We start from the raw sequence: 24,422 nt of genomic DNA, 5'->3' as shown, positions 1-24,422 counted from the left end.
GAGAAAGATGGGCTTTCTGCCCCCTAAACAGTTATGGTCTTAGAAACTCATGGGCAGTCCTACCCTGTCCTATATGGTCACTAGTTGGCATGGACTTTATGGCAGTGAGATGGGTCTCATTAATATTAAAAGAGCTAAAATACCATTTCTGTCTAGTCTTATTCCATCTTGTCATGGCCCTATAAATGATAGTAGGCTATTTTTTTTTTTGGCTGTAAAATAAAAAGGAACCCTGTAGCACTGTGGGTTACCATTGGACTGCTAGCTGCAAGGTCAGCATGTCAAAGCCACCAAAGGAGAAAGTGGGAACTTTCTGTTTCCATAAAGATGGACAACTTCCAAAACCGGCGGGGGGGGCGGGGGGGGCGGTTCTCTTCAGCCCTGTATGGCAGCTCTGAGTCGGTTTCTTCCTCGATGGCATTGCAGAGTAGGCTCCCATTCCCAACCTTTGTCAAAGTGGCCATGCAAGCCATTGGCAGCACCTGGGAGCCTTGAACTACTAGAGTCCTTGATAGTTGCTGTCACCACACTCCACATTGAACCAAACCCCCTGCCCCTGAATTCATTCTGACCCAGGGGGACTTTAGGACAGGGTAGAAATAGCCGCCCCTGTGTGTTTCTGACACTTAGCTCTTTGGAAGGAGGAAGCCTTGTCTTTCTCCTTCCAAGGGTCTGATGGTTTTCAACTGCTGACCTTCCAGCAAACAGTTCAGCATGTCACTCACTACACCGCCTTACAAGGATGTTGACGCTAAGGACTAAGATGCAGCTCACACAAGACATGATTTTTTTAAATAAATCGTTTTATTGGGGCTCTTATAACAATCCATATTGTATCAAGCACATTCATACATATATTACCATTATCATTTTCTTTGCACTTGGACTCCCCCCCACTCTCGAGTAACTCCTTAATAAATGATAAATTACTATTGTCTTCATATAATTTATTCAAGGATCATTTTATTGGAGGCTCTTATAGCTCTTATAACAATCCATACATTAATTGTATCCAGCACATTTGTACATAGGTTTCCATCATAATTTAAAAAATATTTTCGTTCTGTTTGAGCCCTTGGTATCAGCTCCTTTTTCCTTCCTTCCCACCCTCATGGACCCATGATGATTTACAAATTATTTTCATATCTTACACCATCTGCTCTCTTCCTTCACCCATGTTTCTATTATCCCTCTGGGGGTGGGGGTGGGGTGGGTCATACTTTGATCCTTGTGATCGGTTTCCCCTTTCTCCCCACTTTACCCCAGCTCTCATGGTATCACTACTCCCATTCCTTTTTCAGGGGTGGTGGGGGTGGGTGGGTGTGAAATAATCTCTCCTGGATTCCATGTGTCAAGAGCTCTTAACTGTACCAGTGTACATGCTCCAGTATAGCTGGTTTGTCAGGTAGAACTGGGGCCATGATAGTGGAGATAGGAAGCATTAAAGAACTAGAGGAGAGTTGTATGTTTCATCAGTGCTATACTGTGCCCTGACTGGCTCATCTCTTCCTTGTGACCCTTCTGTAAGGGATGTCCAATTGTCTATAGATGGGCTTTGGGTCTCCACTCCACGTGCCCTCCTCCCCCCATTCACATTGGTATGATTTTTTCTGGGTCTTAGATGCCTGAAACCTGATTCCATCGATACCTCATGATCACACAGGCTGGTGTGCTTCTTCCATGTGGGTTTTCTTGCTTCTCAGCTCAATGACTGCTTATCTTCAAACCCTTAAGACCCCAGATGCTCTTGATAGCCAGGCACCATCAACTTTCTTCACCACATTTGCTTATGCACCCATTTTGTCTTCAATGATCATGTTGGGAAGGTGAGCATCACAGAATGCCGGATTATTAGAACAAAGTGTTCTTGCATTGAAAGAGTACTTGAGTAGAGGCCCAGTGTTGGTCTGCTTCCTTAATTCTTAACATATAAACATATGTACATAGGCCTATATCCTCTATTGTTATATATTAATACATTTACATATAAATGTCTTTTGCTTCCTAGTTCTTTTCTCCCTTTATTTTCCTCATGTCCCACTATCATGTTCGATCTTAATTTGGGTTTCAGTAATTCCTCTGGGCTGCATTGCCCTTGATCAAACCCCACCAGGTATTCTATGCCCTGCTTGCCATGGCGCCCCCCCCTCCGCCACATTTTTTTCTTTTTTTCCGTGTCTATCTAAGATAGGCAAGATAAATAATCCTGAGGAGAAAACAAAGGGACCTATGGTTCCAGGGGGAGAGGAGGAGGTGGGGAAAAGGGAGGAGGGTGTCAACAAATCCAGGGATAAGGGAACTAGAGATCTATTTTATTTTTGGAAAGAGGGAACCAATGACAAGGATCTACATGTGACCTCCTTGGGGGATGGACAGCAAAAAAAGTGGTTGAAGGGAGACGTTGGACAAGGCAAGATATGACAAAATAATAATTTATAAATTATCAAGGGTTCATGAGGGATGGTGGAGCGGGGAAGGAGAGGAAAAAATGAGGACCTGATGCTTGAGACTTAAGTGGAGAGCAAATGTTTTGAGAATGATGAGGGCAGTGAATGTACAGATGTGCTTTACACAATTGATGTATGTATGGATTGTGATAAGAGTTGTATGAGCCCCTAATAAAACAATTTTTAAAAAAAGAAAAGAAAGAAACAGCTTGATGGCAATAGCATATCTGAGACACTGATATTCAAGAAGTCTAAAAGACTCCAGAGTGAATTTATAGGTGTAATTTTGGGGCCTCAGAACCAATGATTGGATTTTCCATATTTCTTATGGGGAAATTATGTTCAGTTCCCAAACTTTTCAGTGTTTAGAATCAAAGTTGGAACTAATTGAGCTCCACTACCAAATACCCTCTGTATCTCTGAATATACATCTTATTGCTATGTGCAGATATCGCCTAAGAGGAGATTTATATCCTTTGTCCCCTCTTGGAGGAGCCATGGTGACATATGGGTTTTTTTTTTTTGGTTTTGTTTTTTGATATATGGTTTTGAGTTGGGCTGCGATCTACTCCCAGGGGAAAAAACCAGGCCTTCATTACAATTGCTATGAAGTACCAATTTCTCAGTGTTTTCTTTAGTTCTGGTGGTAATTTTGTTGAAAATCTGAAATTCTCAGGACTATCATTTGCCTTCTTGATTTGTCTTATGACTTGGGCAGCAATTTAGGAAATTATATATTAATTGTCATGCCAAGTAAGATACTACTGTTAAACTTTTGCCATTGTATCTACCATAAAGGACTAGGAATACTGCGATTTTTCATACTTCATTACTTTATTACGGAAGTGAAGCATTTTCAATCTCTATAAATAATCTTCCTTCCAGGAAGGGTAATTGATTTAAAAAAATTCAAATGTACAAGTTTTATGTTAATAGCATTTTCAACATAAAACCTTCGTGTAGAATGTGTGGGCTGATGCATCTATAATCAACACATAAATGTACTGATAACTTTGGATTTGTAACAGATGTTTCCAGTCTAAAGTTAAATAACTAGGAAATCCATGTATTTTCTCTACCAAAGCTTACTTTTCAAGATTTCTTTCATCCAGAAATTCTTGTCACTATTGGTTAAAACGATTTCTTTCTCAAATATGCTGTTAACACAGGATTTAATTTAGGGAATTCTGAATGTAATCTTTTTTTGTTTTAATCTTAATGAGCCCCAGTGGCATAGTAGGTTACACATTGGGCTGCAAACGGAATAATCAGCAGTTCAAAACCACCAGCCAGCTGTCCCATGGGCAAAAGATAAGGCTTTCACCTCCCTTCGCAAGTACAGTCTCAGAAACTCAGAGGACACTTCTAATCTGCCCTGCAGAGTAGCTGCTATGAGTTGAAATTCACTTCACAGCAACGCGTTTGGAGCTTAATTTTCATCTAGAACAATTTTCTAACCTCTGGTCTCCAAATAGTTACCAATTCCTGTATTTATACCCATCTTTTACTCTCCCTTCTCTCTCCAAATATACTCCATCTTTTCTTTTTTAGACCTCTTGGCCTGTAATTTCTCACATTTGTTCTTAGCTTGTTGGCAACAAGGAGGAAGAATAAGAATAAGGAAAGTGCTAGGGTCTTAAATGGCATTTGATGTCAACATGTGCACTTTTGTGATAATTTAGACTTCCATAAGAATTCATAACAAACTATGGCTAGCGTTGAGAAGAATGGGCAACCCAGGACAATTACCAGGAAGACTGAAGAATGGATATTCAATGTGCACCTGAATCACGAGGCATTTGTTAGACTCAAACAAGGGAATACCACACAGTTTAAAATCAAGAATATTGTGTGTCAGGGTTGCTTCTTCTCACCATCCTTATTCAATCTGGATGGTGAGGAAATAATCAAAGAGTCTAGATTATAAGAAGAATACAGTATCAGAATTGGAGACAGACTTAATACAACCTGCGATATGAAGGTGACATAAATTTTCTTGCTGACCGGAAAGGCACTTGAGACACCTGTTGATAAAGATCCGGAACAGCAACCTTCAATATGGATTGTAAGTCAATGTAAAGAAAATTAAAATCCTCACAATTGAATTAGTAGGTTATTTGGGTGTCAAGGATTTTTTTTCTTGATTAGATCCACAATCAATGCTTGTGGATAAACATTCAAGGCATCACACACGCCACATCGAGTAAATCTGCTGCATAAGACCTCTTTAGAGGACTGAAAAGCATGGAAGTTATTTTGAGGATTAATACGTGCCTTACTGAAGCCACGGTGTTTTCAATGGACCCACATGCATGTGGAAGGTGGACGCTGAATCAGGAAGACAGAAGAATGGATGCAGTTGGATTGTGGTGCTGGCAGAGAATATTCAAAGTATCATGGACTGCCAAAGAAGTACAACCAGAAGGCTGCTTAGAAGCAAGAAAGGTGGGGTTCATCTCATATACTTTGGCCATACTATCAGGATAGGTGAGTCCCTGAAAAAGGACATCAGGCTTGATAAAGTAGATGGGCAGCGAAAAGGAGGAAGGTGGATTTACCCAGTGACCACAGCAATGGGCTCAAACATAAAGATTGTGAGAATAAAAATAAAAAAAAGATTGTGAGAATAATGCAAGACTGGGTAGTGTTTTGTCCTGTTGTACACAGGGTCTCTGTGACTCAGAACTTACTTGATGGCGTCAACAGCAAGCACCACCAAAACAACAATACATACATTCTTTTTTTTTCTCAACAGTATTTTAAGTTTCCTACCATCAGCTCAGTTAAAGATGCTATCAATAGAATTACCATATGCTCCATAGGTTTATAATATTCTCCAATAAAGTGGACCAGGGCATTTAAAACTATAGATCTGGGGGGAGCGGGGAGGGAGGGGGAAAAAAAAAGAGGACCTGATGCAAAGGGCTTAAGTGGAGAGCAAATGCTTTGAGAATGATTGGGGCAGGGAATGTGCGGATGTGCTTTATACAATTGATGTATATATATGAATGGATTGTGATAAGAGTTGTATGAGCCCCTAATAAGATGTTTTAAAAAAAACTATAGATCTGTGAATGGATTTTGAGCTCTCACTTAATCATAAGCCCTAATGTAGGAATGATTAGTTCTTACTATGTAGCCCTCCTGGATTCATGCCCCCATGAAGAGATCCATGAAGATATGAGTGCTATTGCAAAGTGTATTTGAAGAAATCAGATGATGCCTGGCTAGCAGATAGAATAGCATCTGGGGTCTAAGTGATTTGTCTTAAAACAAGCATCCATGTAAGTTAGGTGTCAGTTAAAGTTCACAAGAAAAATCAGATCAGCCTATCAGATCCAAGGATTGTAAATAACGAAATCTAACACCAGAGGAGAGCACTGTATTGGGGCTTAAATTTTGCACACCCAGTTCGCAGAGGTCTATGGGTGACATTGAAAGCCCGAGTTCATTCGCAAAGTCCCCACACGGATTAAGCCTTGGTGCATCCCCTTTAACCACTGATGAGGAATGATTTGTTCTCCCTCTTCATCCATTTAAATTTTGTTCTTGCTTTATTATTTTCTTTCTTTTGGAATGAAGTTTTCCAATTAGGCGACTTTATTATTGTTGTTTTCCAACAATTTTATTGGCGTATAATTCACATATCATGCAATTGAACAGTTAATTGTTCAACCACAGGACTATGTTCTGAAACATTGTGGTCATGATCACATAACTCTTCTTAATATGATCGAAAGATTAAATTGTATGATATGTGAAGTATATGCCAATTAAACAAAAAAAAAACACCATTAAATTTTTTTAAACCACCATTGAGAACAATATTCCAGGCTTAAATGTCTTCATTTATACAATGAAAGTAATAAGAGTCCAATGTCATAGGACGGATATGACTCAATAGTTAGTCTCAAGGCTTCTCAATTATAAATATTTAGCGAATTGTAGTGATTGTTATGAAAAAGAAAAAAAAAGAAAAAAGTTCTAAAATCGTGGTGATGAGTACACAGTTTTAATAGCTTTACATCATTGAACTGTATGGAACGTGAATTACATGTCAATAAAACTGTTAAAAGTCTAAATCGATTTAAAATGTGAGGTCAGGGGGATTAAATCCAAACTTTATATTCATATGCTTTTAAAAAATTTTTTAATCTTCATATGTTCTTAGATTTTACCTAAAGTCCTTTTGTTGTTGTTCCTGGATCCTGTCTAAGCTGCTTCACTTCATTTGGTTGGCACGCCTGCTTAGGCTTCTCTCCAGTATAAGTGTCCCAGGCTCTCCCTGCTTTTGATGACCTTGGCACTTGTGAAGTCAGGTCAGGTATTTTGTCATCATCTATTAAAAGGTGTCTGATGTTTTCTTCATGATTACACTGGGGTTGTGGTTCTTTGCAGCGAGATGAATGAGTACAATTCTCATCACATCACATCAAGGGTGCATACTATCAACATGACTTTTACTCTTGGTAATGACCTTGGTTTGAGTGTGTTTGTCTTCGCCTCCCAGTTAGTCTTATCTCTTTCCTTACTGTATGATTTGGGGAGGGAGGGGGAATTATGTGTAGGAAACACTTAAGGAGATGAAAATTAGGTTTCACCTCTTTGAGGGAAAAGAATATACATGTTTTATTTTAAATTCTTCTTCATGCATGGTTATGCTAGTTTACATTTTAGTCAGAGTTTAATTTCTTGATTGTGATTGAAGTTGCAGGACTGTTTATAATATTCAGGGTTATTTGTGTTTCCTTTCGCTATAGTAATCGTTTTCTAGGGTTGCTGTAGCAAACCACCACACTCAGGTATCTCAAAACAACAGAAATTCATGTGGATGACTCTCTGGGCTCATAACCTATAGGTCAGGAGTTCAAAACCACCAGCTGCTTTATGGGAGAAAGATGAGGCTAGCTGTCTAAATTTACCTAGTCTTCGAAAGCCATAAGCGCAATTCTACTCTGTCAAATGGAGTCACTGAGTCAGAGCTGATTGATGGAATTGGGTTTTTTGAGGGGCCTATTATATGTATATGGTATATGGGCCTGTATATGGGACAATGGCTGAGGACTAACCTGCTAACAGCCAAGTTGCCCTTTCACCCCAAAAGCAGCTCGTTTGAAAAGACCTGGTGAGCTGGTTCCATGAAATAGAAACATTTCAAAAACTCAAGTCCATTGCCATGGACAATCAAGGAAACCATATGAGGCAGTTCAACCCTGTCATACATATTTACCACAAGTGGAAATCGCTTCAATGGCCCAGGCGCATGCACACACAGGCATACTCTCAAATGTGGCTGCAGTTTATTTTGGTCACTCTCAGTCTCACTCTACATATTTAAGTCTTACTTGCATTTTTTTTGCTGGCGTAATTTAAATTTTCTTTAACCCCCAAGACGGGTCTTCAGTTGCAATAACACATTTTAAATAATCTTTTTCCCACTCTGAATTGATATGCTACCTTATCATATCCAAAGCACATCTTATGTACTGGGACCTATGTGGATATCTGGACTCTCAACTCTGAACCACTGATTTCTATATATTCCTGAGACATTCTCTTAATATCAATTGTTAATATTTTAGTATCTTATCGAACTATCACCCCTCACCGCTTTTAAAGATTTTCAGATGGTTTTTACGAGTCGGAATTGAATCCACAGCTTTGAGTGTGTTTTTACTTAAGAACTTAGGAACAAGAAAGAAAACTTTGGAACATCAAATTTGTATGTATAATGAGGGAGGGGGGAACGGGGAGGGGAGGACTTGATGCAAAGGGCTTAAGTGGAGAGCAAATGCTTTGAAAATGATTAGGGCAAAGAATGTACAGATGTGCTTTATACAGTTGATGCATGTATGGCTTGTGATAAGAGTTGTATGAGTCCCTAATAAAATGTTTTAAAAAATTGTATATATATAAATTTAGAGATTTGACATTTTCGGTATCAGAATCTTTCTGTCCAGGAACGTTTTCATTCCATTTTCAGGATTATTCTGTAAATGTCTCATGTTTAAAACTAAGCTAATATCTTTATATTATATATATGTATCTTTTATAGAAGTGCATAGTAAAAATAGACAGACCACCCAAAGGAGAATACAGCCTATTGATTCAGAGCTCACTATAGCAAGATTCAGTCACCCTCGCTTGGCAGAGACTCACAGACAGACAAGAGGTGTAGGAATGCAATGAATAAAATAAAAAGGGGCAGATTCCACTGTGCCCTGAGCAGAAGCTATGGGCGTGGGGAAGCTGGAGACTAGCTAACAAGATGTCTGGAATGTTGATCGCTGCTCATGCCAAACACACTGCCATTGAGTTGATCGCAACTATACTGACCACATAGGACAGAGCAGAACTCCTTAATATGATTTCTGAGACTGCAACTCTTTTTTCCCCTCCAGTTATTTCCATTACACCGATTTCTTTTACATGCTGAAAATATTTAGTATTTGTGTTTGGTATTTGTAGTGGGGCCCTGGTGGTGTAGTGGTTAAACCTTGGGCTGAGATCCACAGGGTTGGTAGTTTGAAACCACCAGCAGCTCTGCCGGAGACTGGGCTTTCTACTTATGTGAACAGTCTAGGAATCCTATAGGGGGGGTCAGTCCTGACTGGATGGCAGTGTACTTTAACTCTACCAGAGCAGGCAACCGTGTCTTCTCCCCTTATCTTTCTCTGGGTTTGAACCACAGACCTTGAAGTTAGCAGTCTAGGACTTAACCCACAGAACACACTGGGGCGCCTAGTGTTTGATAAAGGTAGAGTTTAAAAATGAATGAGGAAGAAAACTCAGTCATTTGAGATCACTAGGCTACAATCTAAAGAAGCCTGGTGGAACTGGATTAGCCATTGGGCTGCTAACCCCAGAGCCAGTGGTTCAAAGTTCAGTGGGGGAAAAAGAGGATCTGCTCTTATAAAGCCTTAGTCTTGGTTATTAATGAGCCAGAGTTGATTAGATGACAGTTTTGTATTACTAGTTAAAAAATATAAGTGGATCCATATCCCCTATACCAAACACAAGAACCAGATTGTTTCAACATGTAAAAGAAAAAAAAGTCAGAGAATAGTGGTGTAACAATGGGAAAACACACACACACACACACACACACACACACACACACACACACACCCCTACCCCTTTATATTAAGGTCTTTCTACGAAAATAAAACTCAGGAACCACCAGTGAAGAGAAAATGGTAGAGAACACACACATTCAGGAGCTAGATTTCTGAGGCCCAAATTCAGGTTCCCAGTTTCCTTTGCAAAATGGGTTAATACTAATTCTGACACCACTGATGAGCTAAAAGGAACTAATCAGTTAAGTCTTCTTAAATAGTGTCTGACAAATCATAAGCATCAAGTATTTTAACTACTGACATTTGCAGTTACAATTTTTTCTTTTTAATGACAAATATTTGCTCTTACCACAAATGAGAAAGGAATAATCCAATAGAAAACAAGTTTGATGAAATGTTCTTCTGATCAGCTTAAATCGTTAAATGGTGGTAGGTACCCTTGCTGGCAGGCCACATATTTTCCCCCAGTACTCGTTGATGAGCCATTTGTGGTAGAATCTCTAAAACTGTGGGAATAACCGCTTCTTCTGCAGACTTAATATCGAGGATTTTCATCCTAATGAGTCTAAAACAATGTGTGCAATTGCTCCAACTTCATCACTCCTTCCATTACAATACAAGATTATGATGATTACTGGCAAATAAAACAATGTGGGAAACTATCATTTACAACACAGGACAAGTGAGGACTCATGGGCTAACTAAATTTATAAAGTGCTTAAAAGATTACAAATGAAAAAAAAAAGATTAAAAATGAAGAATTCTAAGAAAGACATTCTTTGGCTGTTGCTTTAATCCTTACAAGAATATTAGCTAATAATTCACATATTTGGTCCCCCACACATACAAAGGATGAAGTACACAAGAACATCTCTAACTTCGGTACATTGTGTTTAAACTTTTTCAAGAGCAGAAAGCCACAAGATGGCTACCAGTGATTACAATGGTGATACCAGAGTCAAATTACAGATAATTTGCAAACGTGTTTTCTATATTAAGAATATTAGGTATTTTTGTCTTAAATATTCAACTTCTTGAAGTCATTAAGCTTACAGTTAGGAAGGAACAGCTCCTAAAATCAGTATTCAGGCAAGGAAAATTCAGCACAGAAGCAAGCTTAGTAATCTTGTCTTCAGTGACTGGGGCACAACCAATGCTCAACAGAAACACTCCCCACCAAAGCTCAGCTTAAGCCATGTGTACTTCAGAAGGTCAAGGAAAAGTTGAAATTGGTGGACTTTGAACTATTTACATTTTTATTAGCTAGGACGTATGGTACTTTGTAAAGTTGTAACGATTGTAAACATCAGTGTCTTCTGTATCTCCACTCAGGAAGCAGCAAGCATAACTGGGGTTGACTTCACAGTCCAGATTGCAAAAGGGGACACCCGCCCCGGGCAGTCTGTGCCCACCGCAAGCAGGACCACGGGAGGGCGTGGACGGAAGCCCAGAAGGACATGATGTCAAGGGTTAACTGCAATCTTGGAAGTGTCCTTTTCCGGGGTACTCTACTCAGTTTGGAGGCTTTCTTTCAATACCCGGTTCCTATAAAGCAAATGAAAGTATCGGTTTAGTCATTTAGTTTTTAAAGTTGGAACCAAGGAAAAAGACATCAAACAACAGAAATAAATACATTTAAAAAAAAGATCTTCGCCTGAAGAGATCACGCTGTAGCCTTCCAAGTCACCCATCGAACAATGGCTAAATGCCAAGGACACGGTCCTCCACAATGAAGATGGCGGGAAGCTTGCTGTGCAGAACGGAAGAGCATCATGCTTCCATAAACATGCTCCTGCTCTGGTGCCGGGAACGGGCAGGAGGCTCCAGAGCAGACCTTTTCCAGACTTTATGAAAAGGGCTTTTCAAAGCGATTTCAGTTCTATGGAGCTGGAGAAAGATGACCTAGACAATGCACTGCAAGCAGGGCAGCCCAATGGTGTCAACAGAGAAAGCGTACATATACATTGCCCCCAGGGGGAGATGGCCCTGGTGCCACAGGCTAAGGATTGTCCCTCTCTACAAATTAACTCACTGCGTGGAGGCAATGCATTCAAAAAGACTCACCACCCACACAGGTTTCTGAGACTGTAACTGTTTATGGGAGTAGAAAGCTCCGTATTTCTCAGAGTGGCTTGGTGGTTTTGAACTACCAACCTTTCAGATACCATCAAGGGTTCCTCTGACAGTGGTTTTCAACCTGTGGGTCGGTCGTGAGCCCTTTGGGGGTTGAATGACTCTTTCACAGGGGTCACCTGATGCATAAGAGTAGCAAAAATTAGGAGAGCAAATGCTTTGAAAATGATGAGGGCAATTAATGTACAGATGTGCTTTACACAATCGATGTATGTATGGATTGTGATCAGAGTTGTATGAGCCCCTAATAAAATGTTTTTAAAAAAAAAATAAAGAGGACCCAAAGCCACAGGGTCCTGAGTCTTATTTCTTTGTCTAATGACCATCCTGGCACATTGGCTGACTTTTAATAAAACTACTTCTCTTGAAAAAAAAAAACAAAAACAGACAGAAGCAAAATTACAGTTATGAAGTAGCAATGAAAATAATTTTAAGGTTGGGGGCCACCACAACATGAGGAACTGTATTAATGCTGTATTCACAGCATTAGGAAGGTTGAGAACCACTGCTCTATGAACTAAAGAAGGTGAAATATAGCCTGAGGTCCTACTTACCTGAGGTCTCTATTCTTTACAGGCTTCCCTAAACCTGGGTGTTCTCTACTCAGGTGGGTTGCTAACTAGTCCACACCAGTGCAGAGTTTTGATTCCAGGGCAGCTGAAGCATGGGTGATAGGAGTGAGTTCCTGGACATCTGGAATCCCTCTACTGTTCCACCTAACCTTCCCATTGAGCTTTGACAAAACACCCACTCACTGCAGCCTCTCACTTCCCTCACCTTACTAACCCAGGCCCAACCCCACCACCAGTCAATTCCAACCCACAGTGAACCGACAGCTCAGAGTAGAACTGTTCTTTAGCTTCTCAGACACAGAGCAGGAAATTGAAATGAGGAGCACCCAACCTCACCGTGCCCTCAGAGCACCTGGTGGGTTTGAATTATTGACCTTGAGGTTAGAAACCCAACGTGTACTCCACTATACCACTGGGGCGCCTTACTAAATCAACATCAAAGTTTCTGCATCCTTCAGTATTTTGAATCCATCACCTAAGCAAGCATACGAGGACTCCCAAATGTTGTGAGAAAAGGGAATTAAAAGATCATCAAGTATTTCCATAGATTTAAAAAAGCCTTCTCTGCTTTATTCATTCTTATTTTCCTTAGCTTTATTTGGTACTGAAATCAAGTTTCCAGTCCAAATTCTCCCCTAATGAGTTTGTATTTCAGGTTTAATTCCTTAATTGTTCATTCTCTGTTTCCATTGCCAGCTTGCTCAATGTAGTGTTATTCCTGACTCCAGCCCCAATCCTACTGTTCCGAGGGAATAGTATTCCTATAAACGTGTAAATGATCATCAAAGCTGTAATTTTTATTCTAGTACTCACAGAAGGTGCTAAACGTTTTATGCCATTACCAAAAATAAATAAATAACAACCCCCCCCCAAGACATTTCTAGTCAATCTTATGTCCCCCACATACTTTAAGGTACAAAAGAGACTCTAAGTCCCAAATAATTTAGGGAGAACAACTGTAAAGTCTTGAACAGGACAGAGGCACATCATCTGGAGAAGGGAAACCATTACACGAGGTCACAATGGCATCCAAATCTTTGCCGCGATATAGAACTTTATAAAGGACCAGGGAGGGCGAAGGAGACATCACAAAATCCGCATTGGTGCTAGAGCAGTACATCAGTTTCAGGTGGATTACAAAAGCAGGAACTGGAGCACGATTGGGGCCCGACTGATAGGGCAAGACTCCGGACTATCTGACACCCCCCACCCCCACCCCCCTCCCCCGTGCTGTGATACCCATCAAGGACACACCCAGCGAAGCCCCTACGGGAGATTGCCCCTCCCTGGGCTGGCTGGAGAGGGAGTGGAAGTAATTCACTTTCAACGCTCTCTGCCCCAAGGCAAGGCAAGACAATCTCTAGTCTATGGTCTGAAGGAATTCAGTGGAGACAATGGGGAGTCAGCAGATGGATTTTGGGCTTTTGCTTTCATCCAGTCTTTTCTGCAAACCAGGTGCTCCGAATTTAAGCTTCAATACACACTTTTCCTCGGAGCTTCCACCTCAATACATTTCCTTATTTAATATCCTTCAATGGGTTTCTTAACATAGGGATCATGGGTGGCCTGGCTTCAGACTCCCAGCAAAAACCTTTGCATATGCGCATATGTGCATGTCTCTCTCCCCATCCCTGCCCCCCTTTCACTTTTTAAAGAGGCTTTGGGGAGCTGAGTTCTCCATAACCAAAAAGCACTTATACAATTTCTTAATGTTAAAACTGTATTTGAGAGCACACAACTATTTTTGACATATTTGAATTACCAAATCGTAGGGCACGCAAGTTAGATGTCAATACACATTTCCTCGTCAAATCTGCTTCACCTCACAATAGTCTAGTTGTGGAAACTGCGGCCAGAAATGTTAGCAAGTGTTAGCAAAGTCACTGGAGTGAAGGGGAGGGGAAATGGAGCTGGGACCAGGGCGGCTCACTGGATCCTGAAGCTGATGTTCTTTTAAAAGTAACCCCTTCACCCATGGCCAATTTTACCAAACTGCTAGTCCTTATTTTCAAACCATAAACAAACAACAAAAACAGTAACCAATGAAGCTAGAATAGTTTGAGAACAGCAAGTTATAGTAGAGTCCTCCTCCCCTCCAGGGCTGTTCAGTCAACACATTTGCGATGTAGAATTCAATTGGACTTAGAATTTAAGATCAAGAGTTTTTTGTACCCTTCCTTGAATTCTGTCCATAATTGCAATTAAAAGGTGTTATTAAAAAAGGTGTTTATTTGATTAATACAATGACTCTTTGTTGATCACATATCTCTCAACTCATTAAAAACTTCAGAAGAATTACTATTAACCTCAAAACCCAAACCAAACTCACTGCCACTCATTCCATTAGGACTCATGGCAATTCCATAGGACAGGGTAAAATTGCCCCTGTGAAGTTCCAAGACCGTAACTGTTGATAGGAGTACAAAGAAAGTCTCATCTTTCTTCCATAGAGCAGCTGGTGGATTTGAACCGCTGACCTAGCAGTTAGCAGTCCAACTGGAAACCTACTCTGCCACCAGGGAACCTCCATTAACCAATTTTTAATAGTCCAAACTTCCAATATTCAAAGTTTACTGCGTTTGATCTAGAACTAATGATTCCAAGTAAATCCCATAATGCTCAACTCATGCAAAAATTACTTGTATTTTGCATCAGTAATTGTTTCAAAATAATCCCACTGCTTGGAATAATAACCCAATAGTTATTGAGTACTTACTAAGTAGAAGCCTGACAGTGCTGAGAACTTTACATAAATTAACCCACTGCATTTTCTCAAAAGTTTCAGATGGGTTCTGTTATGCCCATTTTATAAATGAGAACCATGGCTTCATTTTCCACCAAAAACTATCATATTCGGAACTACTTCTAAGTTCTACTTCTCCCAAGTGTGTTCTCCACCTTGGGACTCTTGCCTGGATTGAATGGCTGTTAAATGGATTGAAATTGAAATTTAGTCCGCTTTCCCTTGATTTAAGGAGCCCCGGGGTCACTGGGCTGTAAGTGTTGGGTTGCTACTTTCAAGAGCAGTGGCTCTCACTCACCAGGTTCTAGGGGAAGAACGATGAGGTTCTCTGCTCCCGTACAGATGATGAGTGGAACCCACTCGGTGGTCGTGGGTTGGGCTTGGTGGCAATAGTGGATTATCTGTTGGACTGCTAACCAAAGAACCAGGTTTAAACCTACCAGCTGCTTGGAAGAAGTGAATTTCTACACCTCTAACGATTTAGCGCCTTGAGAACCCAAAGGGGCAGCAGCCCTTTGGCTGGCTATAAATGGAAAATGACCAGATGGCAGGGGCTTTCGTTTTGTACGCTTAATTAAAAACATGTAATTAGCATATCATACAATTCAATCATATTAGTTAAGTGTATAGACTACTAACCATAAGGTTGGCAGTTCGAGCTCACTAGCTGCTCCTCGGGAGAAAAGGGGCTTTCTGCTCCTATAAAGATGTACAGACCTGGAAACCCTGTATGCTGTCACCATAAGTCAGCTTTTGTTTTTGAAATCATTTTATTGGGGGTTCGTACAACTCATCTCAATCCATACACCCATCCACGGTGTCAAGGACATTTGTACATTTGTTGTCATCATTCTCAAGACATTTGCTTTCTACTTGGTCCTTGGTACCAGCTCCTTAATTTTTTCCCCACCCCCTTCAGAATCCTTGATAATTTACAATTATTTTTTTTCATGTCTCACACTGTCTGACATCTCCCTTCACCCACTTTTTTGTGGTCTGTCCCCCAGGGAGGGGGTTATATGTAGATATTGGGTCCCCCTATCTCTCCCCACCTTACCCTCCTAGTATGGCTACTCTCAATATTGGTCCTGAGGTTTATCTATCCTGGATTCCCTGTGTTTCCAGCTCTTATCTGCGAGATTTATAAGGTAGCATTGGAGTCATGATAGTGGGGGGAGGAAGCATTAAAGAACTAGAGGAAAGTTTATGTTTCATCATTGCTACACTGTTCCCTGACTGGCTCATCTCCTCCCTTCCACGACCCTTCTGCTAGGGCATGTCCAGTTGTCTACAGATGGGTTTTGGGTCTCCGCTTCACATGCACTCCCCCTCATTCACAATGATATATGATTTTTTGTTCTTTGATGCTTGATACTTGATCCCTTCGACACCTCATGATCACACAGGCTGGTGTGCTTCCATGTAGGCTTTGTTGCTTCTCAGGTAGATGGCCGCTTGTTTATCTTCAAACTTTTAAGAGCGCACTTGCTGTATCTTTTGACAATCAGGCATCATCAGCTTTCTTCACAACATTTGCTTATGTATCCATCTTTGTTTTCAGGGATTGTGTTGGGAAGGTGAGCATCATGGAATGCCAGGTTAATAGAACAAAGTGTTCTTATATTGAGGGAGTACTTGAGTAGAGGCTCAAATGTCCATCTGCTGCCTTAATACTAAACCTATAAACATATGTACTTAGATCTATTTCCATCATCATGAGTATATTTACATATGTACATGCCTGTATTTAGTCTTCTATAAATGTCCTTTGCCTTCTGGTTCCTTCCTCAATTTCCTTTTACTTTCCTCTAGTCCCACTATCATGCTCAGCCTTCATTAGTGTTTCAGTAAGTCCTCTTGGTTACATTGCCCTTGATCAAGCCCTGCCAGGCCTCCCACATCCTCCTCACCATCGATGTTAAGTCACTTGTTCCCTTGCCCTGGGGACCATCAGTCAGTTATTTTTGGTTGTTTTCTTGACCACTCCTAACTCAAAAAACCACTAAGTACTTCTTTGTAATTTCTCAAGGGTTATTTCATATTCTATTTTAACACCAGTAACCACAAGGAACCAGAGCTGTTTATATGCCAGTCACCCACCCCAATAGAACTGGAGGTTACTCCAGAATTTTTTTTTACATTGTCACCAGTTCTGTGCAGTGCATGTACTTGGTCGACAATAAATACATACTGCTTCTTCCACCAGAATTCCATGTCTCCAGGTGGAAGCCTCAAGCACTGAGAAATAAAAGTCCGTTATCCCTGAGAATAAATGTGCATGGGTAATAATGGTCTTTTTGAACCTTCCCTGACAATCTGTGCTTAAACTATGTGGCTATTCAGGATGAATACACATCCATCTTGCCCCCTAACTTAAAATACATATATATGTATTTAAATCAAATGCCCACTTTTCATGCACAGAAAAGCACCAGGGACCTACCTCTGGACACATTTGGGACACAGCAGGTTGTCTTCCATATGCGGAGGTGGAAAACTACTGGCAGGTATCAAGAAGAGAGCACTCACTCTTCCTGGTTTCTCAGGGACCCAGGCTTGTCCAGCATGAAACTGCAATCGAACCCAGCCACTTCTGTTTGCAGGGAGACTTCTCCCATGTACAACACACCACCTGACTGCTGGGAAAGGAAGACAGGTTAAGTATGAGTTCATGAGGACCAGATGGTAATTAAAAAAAAACAAAACATTTTATTAGGGGCTCATACAACTCTTATCACAATCCATACATATACATACATCAATTGTATAAAGCACATCCGTGCATTCTTTGCCCTAATCATTTTCAAAGCATTTGCTCTCTCCATTTAAGCCCTTTGTATCAGGTCCTCTTTTTCAGATGGTAATGTTGCAGCTGGCCTCATGCCAGTCATCTTTAATTCTGATTCCCCACCTGCAAGACATGAACACTGGAATCCTAACTTAACCTCTATTCCATTCCTTATCTAAGTATGAAAAAAACAAACCCCAAATCCTGTCAAAACTTAAAAAGAAAAAAAATCTGATTGCAGTTGTAGCTACAAGTGGACAAACAGTAGAAAGACAACCCAGAGTGGGCTGAGAAGATGGTCAGGAGACAGGATCAGATGTCCACTCTTTATTAGGTGCTTGCTGCACTGTGCCAAGCTGTTTCTTTTCTTCCTTAATTTTATTTCCTATAATCCTCATAACAACATGTGATGAGCTATTATTAAATCATTTACAGTTAGGGCATGGAGAACTACATTGAGCAACTTATTAATGCTGGAAGACCTGGGGCCCACAGCCCATCAATAACTTTTCTTTCAATTCCTTCTAGAAGGGGGAAACGCATTGTGGCTCTATGGATTCCTAACCCCTTCTGCTGGCATCACTGAGTAGTAGTGCTTAAAGGCATGGACTCGGAGACCAGCACATACAACATTTCTTGAAATGCAAATTCTCGAGCCCTGTCCCAGACCTCTTTTTTGAGATTAATATGGGTTTGAACTGTGGTATAGGCAAAGAATATTGACTATAACATGGAATGCACCAGATTGCTCCTCAGAAATGAGGAGAGTGAGTCTTTTGATTCACTTATTTTGGTCCTAGCAACACACAGGACCAATTACATATCATGTTTCAAAAAGTAGAGGGACAGGAAAAATGAAGAAAATTTCAGTGAGATACACGGAAACAACTGCTAGAGTGAACGTAACCATATATTAACTAAACCCATCATGAAGATGGTGCAGGGCCCACTAATGTCTTGTGCTGTGACTTAAAAGGTCACCATGCATCAAAGCTGATTCCTTTAGAACAACGTTTGTGACAGACCAATTTCAAGCTCATTTACTCATCTGGACCAGAACCAATTCTTAATAATGGACTCACCATGAGACTCTTGGGGTGATTCTTCCACCTCCGCCTTCCCAGCTTTGCCTGCAATTCTTGACCAGGAGGCCAGCACAGCCTCACTGGTGGAGCTGGTCACCTGTATTACCGTAGTGTCAACTGCACCGACGTCCTGTTGGAGAACAGATTCAAAGGCGGCAGGTGCCCCTCCTGCAGAGGAAGGAGTTGCTTCAGGAGGGTAAGTCCCTTCAGGACACATATTCATTTTCTGCAAACCGTCTAGATTTGATTTGACCACATTTGATTTTTTTAGCCGTGTCTGGATCTTGGCTTCCTTTGCGGTGGCAGGAAAATCCTGCTAACAGAATATTAGTATAGATGTCATTATTAAACCGATTAAAGCATGATCTATTAGTTTATATACAAAATCGCAAACCCACCAAACTCAATGCCAGGGAGTCTATTGTGACTCATAGTAATCCTATGGGACAGAAATCCCTGGGGGTTTCTGAGACTAACTCTTTAGGGAAGTAGAAAGTCTTATCTTTCTCCTGCAGAGCAGCTGGTGGTTTCCAACTCCTGACCTTGTGGTTTGCAGCCCAGTGCTAATTGCTCCACTACAAGGGCTTCTTTTATAGACAATGCACATGATATAATGATGCACATATAATGTTGTGTGCTGTAGAGTCAATTTTGAAACAGCGGCCCTACAGGGCGGAGTAAAACTACCCAGTAGACTGTGTTCTTCCTGAGGGCAGAACACGAAGTCTTACTCCTGTTAGAGTAGCCAGCACCATACTGTTACACTGTCCCTCTCACCGCCACCCAGTCGATTCTGACCCATAGCAAACCTATAGGACAGGATAGAACTAACTGCCCGCGTGGGTTTCTGAGACTGTAATTCTTTATGGGCAAAGAAAGCCTGTCTTTTTTTTCTTCCTGAGGCTGGTGTTTTCCAACTGCTGACCTTGAGCTGGCAGCCTGCTAAGCCATGACTCCCAATGCTGCACTACAAGGACTCCTTAAATGCTAGTGTATCCATTTATACAAAGGGCTTCAACATTTGTGGAACAATCCCGTTATCTTTCAATACTATTTTTTCTATGAACAGTTTGAAGCCCCCTTTTATATTATATTAAACACAGTATCAAAGTGCTTATTAAAGCCACCAGAGCAATGGTCTCATGTTTTAGCATTCTTTGCAGAAAGTTGGTGGAAAGTATGGAAATAAGGTGGGGCGTCCTTTCCCCTCAGAACTAGACGTGGGAGGGGAAGGAGGAACGTCAGCGAATGTCTGGGAATGTGTGGGCTTCCTTTTCACTATCACTATATCTCCGCCAGGGCAAGGACTAAACCTTCCCATCGGCCACATTCCCCAGAGTTACTTACGTTTTGACTTGGGTAAGCATGTTCACACAGTCGCTTATATGCATCTAGTTTCTAAGACAAGAGAAAAATGAGTTAATACTGAAGTCTTAGGTCTTCGTTTGTTCTGGAGCTTACGCGGTAAAATAGAGCATGTCCTTGCACCGTTCCCACATGCTCTGAGGAGCCTCCTCCCTCTCCCTCTGAGTGCCCACCTGGCCCTTGGTGCTCAGCTTTAATTGATGACACCAGGCCCGCAGGATGTCTCGGTGAACCAGGTGAACAGGCGGCAGTTTTGATGGTAATGGAGGAATCTGAATCTTCTTTCGGGGTCTCAAGTTGTCATCGCTTTGCGGATTCTCTTTGGGGAAGGACACTGAGACAGAATGGAGTAAGACAGAGGTAATTAACTTGTAGGCATTCCTATATAACTTCAAATGTATACCTTCAGTTATCATAACCCAGCGAATCCCTATCACCACGACATCCCCATTGTACAGTCAACTTGCTCACGTCAGATCATGTTGCCTTCTTTGTCCTGTCACCTCTGCAAAATCCCAGTTTCCACTTCCTCAAATACGGTACCCCATGATTCACATACACTTGCTCCCGTGTGAGCCTCTCAACACACGGAATCTAGGTGCGTATCCTAGAAATTGACCAGCCAAGCAGTCATTTTAACCTCAGGGGAATGGTGGACTGTAGATCCTAATACTTAGTCTTGTTCTCACTCCACAAAGCCAAATAAAGCATCTAGCACCCAGCAACACTACGCTCCCATGAGGCTGCCAACCCAGCCTAGTCACAGCACATCGTCTCTTTGCCCCCCCCCACCTGTTTCAGTTCTTCAATTGTGCCTGTAGGAATGTGGCTGCCCAAACATGCCTAGCGCATGCAAGACTCACAGCATACTCTCATGTCCCAAGCATCTAGGGCAGATGCACTTGCGACACAAACAGACAGGGAAAAACTGCCCTATTCACAGAGTAGAATAGAAAGTCCAGTCTTTCTCCCGCAGAGCAACTAGTGGCTTCGAACTGCAAATCTTGCAGATCGCTGCCCAGTGCAAAATCACTACGCCGCCTGACAGGGCTCCTATTTATAAAGAGCATAAATGGCCCAAGGAAGGCTTTAGGAAATGAGATTTAAACTGCGAGCGCAGAGTGGACATTTCTCCCATTTTATCCAGGCTTAATGTGGAACTCTTACCTTTTTCTTTTTTAATTCTTTTTCGTTGAGTCACCTGAGACGCACAGTTTTGTACAGTTGACGACGTGCTTGGTTCATTCGCAGCCCACGGGACAAGTTCAGGTTCTAGCACTGGTTCAAAGCTGAGAGTGACACACTCTTCTGCGGGATTCTCTGCGGAGTTCCTCTGGGAAAAGAGATCCTGCACCGTCTTTGCTCCTCAGGAATGTGTGACCCACCCCCACTACTTGCTAAACCCATCCAGTGTCAAACACAAGCTAAAACGTCATTCAAATCCCCCCCCCCCCCCCCCCCGCAGTCTGCATTCTCTCTGGGTGTCACCTCAATGCACAGCCTCATCTGAAGTTTGGGAAGCAATGAATAAGACGTCCACTTTGAAAGTGTGCAGAACACAGCAGTGTATTCTGCTTTGATCTCCCACCTTTTCCTTGCAAAATTCACTGCCCAGCCCCCATTTCCTTCATTCTTTACCCCGCCAAAGAAATCACTTCCCCCTAGAGAGGAGCCCTAGTGGCCTAATGGTCAGGCACTGGGCTGCTAACTGCATGGTTCAGAACCACCAGCCGCCGCTCCTGGGGAGCAAGATGAGGATGTCTACCTCTGTAGAGTTAGTCTCTGAAAGCCACAAGGGCATTTCTGTCCTGTCCTATAAGAGCCGCCATTTGTCAGAACTGACTCGATGGCAGTGAGTTTGGTTTTAAGTATTGCTAGAGGGATGCGATCAACTAGGCTACATTTGTTTCCCCCAAATCTGGAGACAACCGTCTTCAAGTTAACCTACCAGCCTTTGCCTCCCATTCCAGCCTCCTCTCATTGTCTGCAACAGCTGCCGGAAGTTCTTTCCCAAATATTGTTACTGTGGCCTTGATGTATCTCTTCTGCCCACCTTTTAACATTCTTACATTTTATTTCAAGTGCTACTTTATTTGGGCCCCTGGAGCTGTAAAGGCACAGCTGCTAAAACCTCAACTGCAGATTAAAAGACTGGTTTGAATCCACCAGCTGCCCCGAGGGAGAAAGTCTGCTTGTCAGTCAGTCTGTTGCATAAAGGTTTAGAACCTTGGAAACCTACGAAGCTGTTCTACTCCATCTAACAGGGTTGATTATCAGTGGGGAGCAACTAAGTGACAGCTTTTCTTTTGCGTGTGTCTTACAGGTTGAGTCAGATCTGCTTAATATTTCCCCCATTCCTGCCACTTGTCTGCTGCCATGTCACATTCGCTTGTGTCATTTATCTGATTGCGAGCCCCATGGTTAGGCACTTTAGTAAATATTGGTTAATTGAAACACAAGAAGGGAAGAGGCAGTGACGATGTAATTATCTGACGCACTTATGGAACCTCTAACCTTCCAGGGGCAGAGTTGGGCTCTTCCCTCATTTCCTTTCCTTTTGTTCTCAGGATTGTGGCCACAATTTGTCACTTTTACTTTTCAGATGCATACACGGGGCTCTAAGTAAAAGGGCTCACGGACGCAGCAAGCACTGGCCAAATTAGCATTTGTATGGCACCTTTACATCTGTATAGCACTTTACCTGGTCATTTGCATCTTACATTAGCATAACCCCTAGACAAAGTACTCTCTTCTGGGCCTCACAAAAATCTTCAAACTAAGGACAAAATGACCTTGTTTTGGAAAAGAGATGGAAACCCAGAGCACCCTGAGGTTTCCCAGGACTTCAGCATCTCTGAACCAAGGTAAAGCTTTCCCCCATCTTTAAGTTTGGGCACTCAGTGCTTTTTTTCAATGGGTCTGGCTGCTAATTATTCCTTGGCCCCGCTGAGGAGCTTAGGAAAATGACAAGCGATCAGAGCCCACACCTTGGGCCTACTTCTAAGGAAATTTAAGGTGGCCTGGCCTTTCCAGAATCCAAACTCAAAGCTCCCCCCGGCCCCCTTGCACTTTTTACCATTTCCCTCAAGGTCCGACACGCTGTCTAGTCTTCAGGCAGAATTGCCTTCCAAGTTAGTCACTTCCGCCCCTTTCTCATCTCCTAAGGCCAACATAGTGAGATGCAATCCTATCTAGAGCTGGTATTTACTTGTAACCAGTCAAGAGGAAGAAATCCGAAGGCAAAGCTTTTTCTTCGCAAAAGAAGGATCCACGAGAGCTCGGGGGAGACAGGTCAGTAGATCAAAGACAGACGGAAAGAAACCCATTCGGATCGTATTTACCTCCTTGCCTTTTGAATTCTCCATAGTCACAAGGGTGAGGGTGCCCCAAAGACAGTCCTCCTTCCAACCGAAATGGCCACAGACTCCCGGCGGCTGTTTTTTTTTTTTTTTAACTCCGCCCGCCCACTTCCTACCCCCGCCGGGCGCTCTCTCTTCTTTTCCCTCCTCTGTTCCCTCCCCCTCGATTTACAGATGCTAAATCGCGTGCCTTTGGATTGAGCGGCGAAGACGGCATGGCAGAATTATGAATACAGTTCCTTTCTCCGGACTCGCTTTAGCATCATTATCTAAGCCTTAGTGAAAAAAAAAACAAAACACATGGGAGTTGAAATTCCTCCCGAAAAAAATTTAAGAGGGGGAAAACCTAGAGACTTCAGGAAGGGCATCAGTGAGGAGATTCGCTGATGGTACTAATGGAAACAATAGAAGTTGCGGGGCGGGGGTGGGGGCAAGCGGAAAAACGCTAAATGGTTTTCCTATCCCACGTGCATCGGGATCTTTAGCAAGTTGCTCCATTAAAATGCCCCATCTGTATCCACAAAGAGTAACAGCTAACAAAAGTACTTGTTAAGTTTTGAGGATTTGTAGCATACAAAATTCGAATGTAAAACTTTTTAGTCATTTTACGTTTCCTAATTTTATAGATGACAAAAGAAAGGAGTATAAAAATTTATTAGTCATTTGCCCAGTGATAGAAACCAGAAAGCAAGTCAAGGTTTGTCTGATTCTACCTATTGAATCCATATTTTACGGACTCCCAAAGAAGCACGATATTTTCTATTAAAAGTAAAATTTTAAATCCTTCTTTTCTACATCACTGTAAGGCAGGAGAAACCCACAAGGGGCCGCCACGAGTCTGCTTTGACTTGACA

The 24,422-nt window shown here is 41.8% G+C and overlaps 1 protein-coding gene across 1 annotated transcript; it reads right to left on the bottom strand.

Moving 5' to 3' along the window:
* Positions 1 to 4,326: 4,326 nt before the first annotated feature.
* Positions 4,327 to 23,574, bottom strand: DPPA4 (developmental pluripotency associated 4). Its single transcript, XM_075542958.1, has 7 exons — positions 23,551 to 23,574; positions 21,377 to 21,542; positions 20,383 to 20,543; positions 20,192 to 20,242; positions 18,842 to 19,157; positions 17,415 to 17,610; positions 4,327 to 4,363 (listed from the first exon to the last, which is right to left on the bottom strand). The coding sequence occupies exons 1-7, from the start codon at positions 23,572 to 23,574 to the stop codon at positions 4,327 to 4,329; spliced, it is 951 nt and encodes a 316-aa protein (XP_075399073.1).
* Positions 23,575 to 24,422: the final 848 nt, after the last annotated feature.

Source organism: Tenrec ecaudatus, chromosome 2 (assembly GCF_050624435.1).
Source record: "Tenrec ecaudatus isolate mTenEca1 chromosome 2, mTenEca1.hap1, whole genome shotgun sequence".
NCBI lineage: Eukaryota > Metazoa > Chordata > Mammalia > Afrosoricida > Tenrecidae > Tenrec > Tenrec ecaudatus.
Note: the sequence above shows the minus strand (reverse complement) of the source record. Positions and strands in the feature narration are given on the sequence as shown.

What these genes read in the sequence shown, in the direction of transcription:
- DPPA4 (XM_075542958.1), bottom strand. Translation starts at nt 23,574, where the DNA reads ATGGAGAATTCAAAAGGCAAGGAG. An exon ending in AAGAATTAAAAAAGAAAAAG is followed by an intron (nt 20,544 to 21,376) that starts GTAAGAGTTCCA and finishes ATTCTGTCTCAG; the next exon opens with TGTCCTTCCCCAAAGAGAAT. An exon ending in ATCACCCCAAGAGTCTCATG is followed by an intron (nt 17,611 to 18,841) that starts GTGAGTCCATTA and finishes TTCCTTTCCCAG; the next exon opens with CAGTCAGGTGGTGTGTTGTA.